This window comes from Gallinula chloropus (assembly GCF_964237585.1).
Source record: "Gallinula chloropus genome assembly, chromosome: 9".
In the NCBI taxonomy this organism is placed as follows: domain Eukaryota; kingdom Metazoa; phylum Chordata; class Aves; order Gruiformes; family Rallidae; genus Gallinula; species Gallinula chloropus.
In genome coordinates this window covers 22,305,563-22,318,284 of record NC_140094.1, presented here as the reverse complement: position 1 = coordinate 22,318,284, position 12,722 = coordinate 22,305,563, and the positions used below count along the sequence as shown (strand labels likewise).

The following is a 12,722-nucleotide window of genomic DNA, read 5'->3' as shown; positions in this document are numbered from 1 at the left end:
GCAACCCTCTGAAAAAAGCTCCAAACTTTCCACAAAATCACAAGAAAGCTCTGACTGTTGGTTTCATATCTTTCCAAATGCTCTGTGGAGGGATTCTGTTGTCTACCGTTAGGGTGGCGGTTGTGGCTGGGCATTCAGGGAAGAACATCCTCTGCTTGCAGAGCAATTCCTGCCCATAGACAAGAGCAAACTGAGAAAATGGCACAATTCTTGTGCAGTTTTTCTTCCTCATCCCTGGTGAAACTGGTGGCAGAAGGCAGTTTCCTTCCCAGAATGTCACAGGAAACAGTGAAATGAGGGAAACTGCCAGTTTCTTTGGGTTGACTTTAAGGAAACACTGCAAGAGTAGGACAAGTCTTGCGTGGTGTCATAAATGAGAGACTTTGCTGATGTTCAGCCTTGCAGTTTTTAATTTACAAGAGAAGAAGTATTTTGATACAAGGAGATAAGTTGAATGAAATGCTGCAAAGCACATGTCAAAGACATTCTTTATTCTGTCTGACATCAGAAGAGAAAGGAAATGAGTTATGCTTCAGCTGGAAGTGAGCCAGGGAACCTCTGTTTAGTGAACAGTGGGAGAAATGTAAGGGGAAAGGAAGTGATGAAAAAGGTGTGCTGGAGACAAGCTTTGTAAAGAGCACTTAAGAGAACAGGTGGAGGCCCAGGAAATCTGTAATCTTACCTGTGTGTTTTAAGGATGCTATCTATCTTTGGTTCAAAGAGGGTTCCTATTCAATATGAATAACCAGCCCACCAGCCTGAAAGTACTTGCACTCTTAGTGCACCTCAAGAGCCCTCCAGGTTCAAAGCATTGTTTTCAGCATGAAGTATCAGGTGGTGATGATGTATGTTTTTGCTTGCCAAGGCACATGTGTGCCTATGGCTAAAATCAGAAAAGGCTACTACAATAAAATCCCTTTTTCTCAATCAAAATGTGCTGTGAGGGGCCAGTTCTCGCTGTTCTCAGCTGACTTGTCCTCAGCATGAGAGAAATTGTTAATAGTTAGACCAATAAGAACACGAGCTAATAATAGTTAAAGTGTCTGCTACAGTCCTCACACTGATAGCACAAAGCCTGCTTTTCATGCTTGTCTGGGCAAATACAGTTTTGAATTAAAGAATATATTTAGGTTGGCTTAGGTTTAAAGGGACCCATAATTTTTGTTATCAAAGTTCTAACCAGAGTTGCCTGAACCAGGAGGGAGGTGTGTGTATTTCAGAGTCATACCCAAAGAAAGGAGATTGCAGTGCCTGTGCTGCAAACAGCTGTTGTGCCTCTGCTTGAGATGAACCCCGCAGCTCAGAGATGTCTACTCGCTGCGGGCTCACATGAAACACTGAATGCACTACGTGCTTTTCAACCTACACTGTTCTGTTTCCCAGTCATTTGCCTTTAGGTAACAACTTTGTTCTTGGTGGAATTTCCCCCCCCTTTGCTTGTCCACAGTACCTGCAGTCTTCATCCTAACCAATGCAAATACTGCCAAATACTTACTTTCCTCTTCTTATTCCCTTTCTCTTCTTCGATCCAGTAAAGAACTGAAGAACTTTTTATTATTGTTTGTTTGATACTAAACAGATTAGCTGGACAGCCTAACAGGTGATAAAGCTGGGGAGGTTTATTTAACCTGGCTTTTTTGACACTTCTTCCTTTCTATTGCTTGCAATTCTTGAAATTTTTAGGACCTCTCTCCATGAATAGTAACGTAGACAATCATTGACCCAGGTCTTGATAGTGTGAATTAAAAAAGAAAAAGGAGTTTCCAGGCCATGCTGTGCAGAGAAATGAGCTGTTTATAGTGAAGATAGGTTATCATAATGAATGATAGGAAAGGAAAATTCCTGATGGTAACTGAAATCTTCCAAAATGCCATTGGGACGCGACCAACTTCCATCTTCTACCAGCAGATCAAAGCAGGATTGATTTAGCCTAAACTAAACTTGCTGCCACCATTTGCTTTCATCCTGATTATTAAGCTAATGGTAGCCTTGATCTGATTTTCCTCCCCCCTTTCCCTAATTCCTCTTTCACCGTTGTTTTCTCATTGTGCATGGACCTCCATAATGCTCCCTCCCTTATTGCTGCATGACATCATAAATTCTGCCTGACACTCCCCAAGAACTATAAAAGTTAATTACCACCAAGCCATTTTTACAAGCTTCTTTATTACATTGCAACAAACTGCATTCCTAATTTATAAAGATGTTGCCAACTGGGAATGAAAGATGGTTTAAGGCAGAACAGGCAACATTCAAAACAGTCTCAGTCCGGGCAATATTGGTTTAAATGAATGCATAAGCACTGATAAAGATGTTAATAATAAGAGGTTGTGAGTTACACTTTGTTTCTAGCAGTTTGTATGTTGACAGCAATGTGATGTTCCTGGCTACAGAAAAGTTCATCTTCCATTTCAGAGGAAGTGTGTTCCCATGAAAATTCTGGGTCTTAATTGCTGCACAACCTGAGCAAATTGAAACTTGCATTCAGTGATGCTTGTCAGTGTCTTGGGTTCTTCTGGCCCTGTCTGTTAGGGGCAGGAGGCAAAGGAAAGGGCTCATCCCTGGTGAGCTGTGATGCAACCATGGGCGTTTCATCACAACAGCGCTGGGCACGTAGGCTGCCAGAAATGGTCCTTCAGTTTTCATCACTAAGGACTCCAGCAACGTTCCCAAGTTACAGCCTAGAAAAAGGAACCAAGCTGAGACAGAAGTTACCAGTAAGAATGTTGTTCCTGCTTTCCCTTCTCAGGTGATGTTGTATGCTTGTACTGATCAGCATTACAAGGAGAAAGTCTGGCTTCCCTCAAATTCAAGTTTTCCTAATTTTTGCAAATCATTTGATAAAATTCCCACAGCTTTTGGACACTGGCTGCTATCAGCCATGGGTCCTTCTTTCAAACACTAGTCTTTCTGTGTTTAAGACTACTATGTTGCTATTCCATCATTTCATCTGAGCTGAGTAGTCCTTGTTTATGTCACGACTTTTTGCATGTCCTTCAGTTCTTTCCAGTTCGATTCACGACCCTGAGCTGGCGATTAACAGTCAAACTCAGAAGAAAACTGCAGTCTTTAAGTTTGTTTGACTCTTGCTTAGAAATGAAGTATTACGTTAAAAATAGCAGCAGCATAGGGGGAATCAATTGATTTGCCCCTTGAAAAAAACACAAAATACACAGCACAAAGCTACTCATTTAAATCAAGTTGGTTTTAGCCTCAACTTCTGAAATAATTCCCAATCATAATTTCTCTTTCTTTCCTGCCCACTTACAGGAAGCTTTTTCTCCCCATCCCTTAGTGCCAAACCCCATGGTACTGCTTTTCTCTACTGTAACTACCAGAACCCTCTCTCAACAGTGACCATCATGGTCGCAGAGCAGATTAATGGGTATGAACAGCTCAAGAGTGCTGGTCCCTTATCTGCCAGGGTAAATCAACACTCTTGTTCACACACCCTTGAGCCAGGAAGATTGATCAAAAGCCCCACGTGGCCATAAAGCTAGGAAGTTAAGTAAATGACTTCCAAGGTTCCCATGTAATAAGAAACTTGGGAGAATATAAGACACGGGAAGAAAACAAACCCAAGAAAAAAAAAAACCCAAAGAAAAGTCTCTTTGATCTGGTGTCTGTCTGACATCTGTAGTGCTTCAGTTTCTAGAAAATAAGTATGTCAGTTTATAACCTCCGGGTTTCACTGCAGTTCAAGCCTATTTTATATATATTAAAAAAGCCTAAATACATTTTATGGACAGAAGGAAAATGACCTTTTAATGGTGCCTCCCCTCCTGAGCTGCAAAGGTTAACCAAAACAGCTGTATTCACACATTGCTCTGAACCAGAAGAAAACTTTTTCTGACAACTTACTCTTTGGACTGCAGCAATAGAAATGCAGGCCTGCTGGGATGCTGAGCTGTACGAAATGACAACAGAAGCACTTGCAGATGAGCCTATTGCTTGCAGGTGAAATGTCAGGGTTAGCCCTCCTGAACGGTATGACCCGAATGGGGTGGTTACAAGTTTGTGATTTTTCGTTTGTAACTTGGAGCAGAGTTCCAGACTGAGTCCACTGTGTTGCTGTGAGTGTGCAGAGGACAGTTCTCTGGGGAGTACTGGCTGTTTATGAGTGCTGATACAGGTGCAATATGACCCAAAACACAAGGGCTTTTGCAAGTGAGATGAGACCTGTGTGCAAGAGACCAGACCTGAATCTCTGGCGATTAGTGATGGGGACTGGTGAGCTCTGACGTACACTGCAAGGCAGGATTTTATCCTGACAACAGAAATCGAGGGCTCATGACTTATTAATTGATGGTATTGCTGATCTACAATTTATAGATTAAAAGAAAGGTAAATCTGCTGGCCAGAGAAGGAGAGAAAATAAACGGTGTGCCATAATTATATTCTCCTGTAATTCTTTCTGTAATATTTTCACATTCCTTACCCTTCTCCTCTTTGCATTTTTTCTTTAGTAGCACAGGATGCCTTTTAAATGGATACAAAATGTTTAATGATCTTTGCCATATTAAATGCAAATTTTCTTCTGTCAGTACTCAAATCCACAGTAGTGATTTCCTGCTGTTATGTATCTCAAGGTCCCCAGAAACATGGTTATGACTTTTAGGAATACAGGTTTGATTCTCTGAGCTTCCATTTTAAAGGAGAGTCCGAGGGATTAGAAGGACAACCATCGCTTCCCACCAAGCTACTCCTTTATACCATACCTTAACCATTTATGAGTGGACACTAAGAGACTTCCTAGGTGACTCTCAGCCTAGAGAGGCCCAGGATTTAGTTCAATCAGTAGACTCCTTCAGAGTCACCAAGCAAGACTCCAGCTTCTACATAATTTCTGTAAAATGGATGGAAATTTTTGGTTACGTGCCGCTTTGCAGTGCATAACTGGTAAATAACAAATCACAGAAGTATTTAACAATTCAGTAACTCTTTTCTCTCTCTTTCTCTGTTTTTAGAAGCAGAAACAGAACTCCTATTGGTCCAGGAAAGTATGGATATGGAAAAGTGCCATACATTTTACCTTTACAAACTGATACTGGTCAGCAGCCTCAGAAACTTCGGAGGCAGCGACAGTCGTCAAGGAACCATGTATTTCATCAGAGCCCAAGTCTCATGAACACTTACAGCGAGGCAGCTAGTCCTTCACTTCAACATGGTAATCTTTATCAAGAAGATAGTGGGTCTCAGGCTGGACATCAAGTCCTGGGACCCTCAGTTTATCAGCCCTCTTCGTTTCCCATGTCTCAAAGCCTGTTTCAGAGCAGTGACTCAAACCGCCACGGGTCTGTATCGCACCAGGCTCTCCAGGGTCAGCCCCAGCCGCAGAGGTCTGCAGCGATTGTGTGTATTGGCACCTACAAGCAATATAAACTCTGCAACACAAATGTAAGTCTGGTTTTCCTATATTTAATTTGTTGGGCAGCTATTGGTTTTCCCTAGTATGCTAAATGTTCACAAAGTCAAGAAATTGAACATTGTTTTTTATTAATTTAATGAAATATTTGGAGAACTTACATTAAAAGTGTCTTGGGGAATGAGAGCAGATGCATAATACCATAATTACCTAATACCATACCTTCAAGGATGTTAAGCAGTCACTAAACCTACCAATATATGTAATCCTGACTTGATAGAGGGAGAAACTGAGTCACAGGCAAGTTTAATGTATTTCTGTGTCAGAAATGGAAAAATGGAGTTAGGGTAGACCATGTTATGAAGGCTCTCTAGTTCTAAGATAAGGCTATATTTGTAGGCGTGCTAGCCATGCCCTAACTCACATTTAGAGCCAGCACCCAGTAGCAAGGATCAGGCCAATGTATTTCCATATTGCTGTGTCCATTCTATAACAGATGCTACTTTTTCCAGCAATCCAGATCTACATGCTTTGATTTTGGATTCTTGCTTTATTGGAGAGAAAGTCTGTTCTGTGTTATTTTTTAAATAAAACTTACTCTGTTATTACTTCATTCAAAACATGTTGGACTGGGTGTAGCTCCATGCTCTGGGGCAGTCTCCCATTGTGTGTGGGAAGCTGGTGAGGTTTGCTGTCTCTCCCCACAAGCAGTTTTCTTCCTGCTAAGATTTTCAGTTTCTGCACATGTCACTGTAGTATTTCCTGAATTTCCTAATATTTGCATCTCATGTGGGCTAGTATTCTAACTCCATGTTGCAGACCTGGAGAAGCTCGTACCTGGATATTAGAAGCAGGATGCTGAAGAGTGTTTCTCACTCTGTTGACATAACAGGCCATATTTTTCTGTGTGGTTGCACATCTGAATATTCTGCCTCTTAGAACTCCTACGTAGTGGAGATGTAGCAACAGAACATTTGATCAGGGTAAAAAAGCCACAGCCTGAGCAAATCAGTTGAGTGCTTTTTTGCCTCTTAGTGTAGCCATTATTACATTTGTTTTACTTATGAATAAAGTCCATTGATGGAGACTAAAGCAGTTGATTGAAGAGACCTAGTATCAAGAAAGTCTTAATGTTTTTGTCAGGAATGGAAAACTCTTTGAAGCCTCTGAGAAAAGGCTCTGGTACAAATTGCTCTCTTGCAAAACACATTCTGTTTTTTGAAGGGAATGGGAAATGAACTTAGGACATGGGCATTAGTTTGGAAAGTTTTCTATGCCAGATTTGCTCACTGGTGTCCAAGTGATACACAAATGTCCCAGGATTTATTTCATCCCTCACTGCAACAAGGCAAAAATTTGGACAGCATTCTGCCTGACTTAAGGAACGTAACAAAATAGTTTGTAGGAAAGATCTCTTTTCAGAGAGCAAGGGGTGAGAGGTGAGTAAGTTACAAATGAGATGGAAGAAAGAAGCAATCCCAAATGGCCAAGGTGATGGAGAAGGAAGGTTTGAAGAGGAAACTTGTTGAGAAATACAGATGGACTGGAGAGAAGAGGGCTGTGAGCTTGTAAATTAGGCAGTGGCAAGACGTGCAGGTCAGTGTGATGAGTGGTCTGGCCATCAGCAAACTTCTTTTGGTAGTAGGGAACAGGAGTGAAAATATTTTTGTATTAATTTTAGCTCTACATAGTGATATTCTTTATTTAGTAACAATTCTTTTACACTTGGGGAAGCTGTAATTGCTGTTCAGGGTTATTTTTCTCCCTAGAACATAGTAATTAATAGTGAAGAAGTATTTGCTCTGCACAGTTTTAGTGAAAAGGCCAGGATGAGAGCAAAACAAGGCTGATAGTGTTTCATTTTGTTTGCTTGTTCTTCCTGATTAAATGCTTCTTCATGTGGGCTTTAATTTAATTTATCAGCAGTGACATGTACCAGTGGTCGTGCCAGCACGCAGAGAACAGTATCTTTTTCTTTCTTTTTCTTTTTTCTTTTTTAATTCTTCCTGGAACACACCAAGGAAAATGAAAATCTGATTTACTGAGAGGAAAGTATTCTGTTAACGGTTATCCTGGTGTTCGGCCACTCCCTCTACAGTTTCTCCTAAGGGCAGTTAATTAATAACAAATTAAGTCAATCTGCCTTGGTCCATTAGGTCATTTCCTCATTATTGTACATTTATTGTTTTTTCATTAATAGCTGAACTCATTTTCCATGACTGACAGCTTGGTCCATAAGTTAACCTTGCGGGTTTTGGTTAGGGGGAGCCTCGGAAGCACTTGTGTTTGTTCAAGTGTTTCTGCAGGTCATTAAACCTATTTTCCTATGGTACAAGTGGCTTCCCCTCCTCAGCACCTTGCATACAGCCTTTGTACATGCCCTCCTCAGAATATAGGGCCGCCTGTCGCCTTCTTCCGCAGGAAACAGGCAGTAAACACCTGTCCTGTACACACAAACACCACTGACAGATCCTACCGCAACCATAAGCGATTTGCAGTGCAAGGAGGTTATTCAGATCATAGAATCATAGAACCATGGAATGGTCTGGGTCTGGGATCTAGAAGGACTTTGAGGTCCCTTCCAACCCAGGCTATTCAGTGATTCTGTGTTTCCCTTGGTGGTGTGTTCAGGCTAGAAGGCTCTGCTTACCCTGACAGCTTGTTACCTCTCCTGTAGTTCCTACTTTCCACACTGTGCTGATGTAGTTGAGTCTGGAGTCAGAGAGTAATCATGATGACTTAAATGCTCTGCTTAGAAAACCTGTAAAATAAAATAGTGGCTGTTGTGTGATTCAGTCACAGTGCAGCAAGAGGTATGAAAAAATAGGCAGAAAAATTCATATATGAGCTTCACCATGAAGAGCAATGCAAAATGGACATAAACCCTGAATTGTCTTTAGCTATGGATTGAGATACATTCTTGACCAAGTTTATCCTTTTACTTCTATAAGAATTTACAAAAGCCAAGCTAACCTGTATGATAAACTAGTTGCTGAGAGCTCAGCCAGATAGATATGGATGAAATTTTGCTGAGCTTGTCCGGTTTCATTCAGAGCTGCTGGCTTACCCACTGGTTCATAGGGATTACTGTCAGGTCTCCAGTTAGACTATGTTGCATTTCCCAGTATTTTATGTGCCTGGTACTTAGCAAGAACTCAGCAGTGCTTTGAAGGAGCCTTTAAATAGGATCAGAAAACAGTAATTATTTTTCCTTTCTTATCCTGACCTTTCAGCTATACATACTGCTGTTCTGGTAGCAGGCTTTTGTTTCTGAACTGGAGTTCTGGATTTGGAACTGTGCTCCTATGTGCAGAGCACTTGAGAATGGCACCTTAACCGGGAATGCAAAGTATCTGAAAAGAGTTTTGGAAATGGGGAGAGGTTTTCTGGCTGAAGAGATGAGGTAAGGTAAAAGGCTCAGGGCCAGTCCCAATGTCTATCGTGGTGGGATTAATATATTTAATTTCCTGAAGAAGATTAATGATTATGAACTAATTTTGACTGGTGTGAGTTAAAACTTTTCCATTGGAAGGCTTTTTTTGATGCAGAGCCCTCATAAGGTAGGATTGAAATGCTCTGCAGTGTTGTGTTGAGTCCATTAAAAACTCAAGTGCTTTTCTGTCACCTAAGCACATTGGCAGGCTCCCTTGGCACCTGGGATCTTGGGCCATTTCACCAGCTTGCTGGCCTTCTGCCCAAGTGTTTTTGAAAGTTTTCTACTCTTTAGAAAATGAAACATTTCCAATGTTTCATGTTTTAACAAAGGTAGAAGTGGAAATGTTTAATTTTATGTGGAACAGAAAATCTAATTCCCATACAGGTCTTTTCAGCAGTGATATGGGGAGCTGCAGGAATGTGTGTGTTCCTCCCTGTAGTTGGGATGCTGGGATCTGGGGCAGAGACAAGTAGAAGGATACAGATTTTTATGAGAATTTTTTTTTTTGAAAACTGAACAGCCCCTTCTTATTCCCAAAGAGCTACTGTGTGGTTTATTTATTCTTGCTTTGAGATTTGTATAGAGTAGGTGTTTGACATAAGTGGCAAAGTGGGGTTATGATGACATATCTTTTCCTGAGGAAATTTAACCTCGGCTTTATGTGGGGAATTTTCCCTGCCAACACTGTGGGCTGTGTGTACATTTGCTAGTCTGACATTCCGTGGCTGTATAGGAAACCTATTAAAAGCTTGTGTTTCTTTGGGTTCCACTGTCGTTTCTTTGACTGTTTTGATATGTGCAGCAGGATATTAGCAATATTAATTCAGCATGCACTGTCACTAATACAGGTTGAACTTGCCAGGCACCGGCACAGAGGTGCCACGTGGTTTGGTCAGTTGCTCTTGTATACAGAAGAGTCACATAGAGACATCTTTGATAAAGTTCTCAGTCCACAGTTGCTCCTTCTGCATCTCTGCACTGTGGCTTTATGACATCCCCATTGATGACTGAGAACAACTGTATCAGAAAATATTTTGCATTATGACATTCCCATAAGGACTTAAGTAGTTATGGGCAACTGTCTGCCTTAAATCATTAGGAAAAATACCTGGGGGTACCTTTAGAAATGCCCTCAAATAGCTTTATTCCACAAGTGTGCTTTGTGTTTTTGGCAGTCATAGAACACACAAGGCTAGCTGTTTTACACAAATTAATTAATACTAGGTTAACAACTTATTAATCTAGTAAAATCTTTGTAAGACCAAAGTCACACAGTTCAGAAAGTTTTGAAGTCTATAGGCTTATGGTTTTTAAGTGAAAGTTCAATTACTTACTTTGAGTAATAAATCTAAGCTATTTTAAACTAATTTAGCATCCAGGGTACCAAGAGAGACTCTCTAATGCCTTGTTGTGCTGAGAACTATAAAAACAAAGACCAAAAAGATAGGTGCAGGTAAAAATTTGCTAGCATGGCTCCAGTCATAGCCTGTATTCTTAAGGGCAGGGAGAAGAAGTGGCCTGTGGGATCTGTCATGTTCTTGTGATGACTCTCCATGCCATGCAGAAATGATGGGATTTTGGTCTTTCTCCAAAGGCAATTTAGTAAGCTATGAATAAAATACAGTAGAGCCCAGGATTGAATAAACACTTCAAGGCAATGAAACAGAATTGTTCCACTGGAAAGTAATGGTTGAGAGTATGCATCAGTGGTAAAAAGCTACAAAATGTGGGAGGGCAATATCAGAAAGCCACAGTAAGAAACTGAAATGTTCAGTTTACATGTAGAATGGTTACATTTTTGCAGGGAAAGCATTCCAACGTTGATCCGATTAGGCAATGAAACCACCGTCACGCTGCCTTGTGTCACGCAGAACAAACTCTATGATGATTGAGGCAATTTGTGACATGCTTCTAGTCCTGAACTTCAGTGTATGGCACCCACCCCTTTCACCTGTGTTTTCCACTCAGATGTTATGAAAGAAGTGGGATTCACACCATAAACTTGGAAAATCCAGCACGTGCCTATGCTGACTGTGATTACATTTACTTCATAGATAATAGTACTGCTTTTGAAACAGTACATAACTTTACATAAAATAGAGGTATTGCAAACCATTATAGCTACAGCTGGGGACAGTGTACCATGGTTAAATCGTTCTCCATGTAAAGATCCCCCCTCTTGTAAAAATGTCTGAATGGCCCTTGTGATGCTGAACCAAAGTCTTCAACTTCTGTGTTTTATTTCATGCTATTGCTCCTAAATACCTTCTGGAATTCTCTTCTCTGTGCTTGGTGTTTATGTGTGGTAGATAGTTTCCATATTTTAGCCTAAAAGGTAGCCAATTCATGTACATTTAGTGCCATTAGTAAGTTTGGGGTTTAGCTTGGGCTCTCTGGGAGTTGAATTTTCCAGAGGCTCTGTCGACTTCCCAATGTGTATTTTGTTGATTTTTAGTGTACAGGAGTACTTCAGAAGGCATGGTGAACAGTAGTACTGCAGGGCTTTGTGGCACTGCAGGAGGTGCTGAGCTGCATTTTTCTTTCCTGAGCTTTGTGCTGCAGTTCTGAGGCTGTTGCATGGTGAAGTTGAATGAGTTTGTGTCTAAGCAGAGCAGGAAATTCAGCCCTGCATTTCTGTGTACTAACAAGGTACCAGTTGGCTACAACGTTTGTTTCCCAACTTCCCAGTGAAGTATGAATGGCATGTTTCACATAGCAACTGGAGCTGTTTGAAGAAGTTACGTGTCCAGCTCTTACAGTGACTGGAATGCACGTGGCACGGAGGAGAGAAGAGGAGAAGATCCTCCTCAGCTACCCAACCACTCCATCAGCTTTGAGTAGCAGCATGAACACTTGGAAATATTGTGGAGTGATTTGGAAACTTCATTCAGATGCTTGTGGAAATGAAGCAATAAAACATGACTGCAGGGTGATTTAGATGCATCACTTGGTTATTGTTCAGACATAACCTCTGTGCCAAGTTTTAAAGAGGAAACTAATCAATGAGAACTCTGACTTCAGAGTTGCAACCAGACGGTTGCATTCCTGACATATTTGTAGATTTGTTTATAGGGTACTGTAAATTTGAGTAGTTGTCATGTATCAATACAGACAAGTGTTGTGGGAGATATTTTAAGGCATTCCAGCTTGTCTTTGTTTCTTTTTGTCAATTCATATTTAGAAAAGTCTTTGGAATTCCAGTGCCTAATTATTCCACACTCCCATAATTTGAACAAGAAGTTTGCTTTTTCCTCATATGTTAGTTTAATTGCATCCAGGCTTTTGAAGCAGAGGAAGCTACAGATGTCTAGAAACTTTGATCATGGGAAATCCCTTGAATTCATTTACAAATATTTTTTTTAATGTTGCTTTTATGAGCATTTGTTAACCATTCCCATTAATTGCAGGTATAGAAAACACCTACTGCTTTGCTATATGAAAGGAGTAATTATTTTCTGGTATTTTTAGGAGATTAGATCAGTTCTGCTGATAACAATGAACAAGTTAAAGGTTCATTTTCAAGACAGGTAACAGGAAAAGAACATAAATTACGTAAATACAGGAACTTGCAGTGAGAGTATCCACCAATACAATCACAATCATCTCTTGTACTGACCAAGGTGAGTGGAGGAAGAAGAAAGTGCAGGAGAAGCTGCCAAAGTGAAGTTAGCGGTCCTGAAGGAGAAGTGATCTGTTAGCAATGCTGGGGCTGGAATGTTTGCTTTGGTGGGTTAATTTTAGGTTTTTAAGCAAGGCTGGAAACCAGCAAATGGCCAGAGCTCATATAGAAAGGTAGGAAACAGAAATGTAAGATTACCTGCAGTGAGCGCGTGTGCCATTGCCTAACCACAGAGTGCCTGTGTTGAAGGAGATGACTCCACACCCTTTCCCCTGGAGCTGGTGCAAAGGAAAGCTGGCCCT

The 12,722-nt window shown here is 40.9% G+C and overlaps 1 protein-coding gene across 1 annotated transcript in view; it reads left to right on the top strand.

The window, feature by feature from the left end:
- THSD4 (thrombospondin type 1 domain containing 4) overlaps nt 1–12,722 on the top strand; it is a gene marked incomplete at its 5' end in the record, with an annotated part of 228,208 nt that overhangs the window by 24,523 nt on the left and 190,963 nt on the right. The window contains one exon of the mRNA XM_084268361.1: nt 4,968–5,397. Coding sequence (XP_084124487.1) covers nt 4,968–5,397 — 430 coding nt within the window. The remainder of the gene's footprint in view (nt 1–4,967; nt 5,398–12,722) is intronic.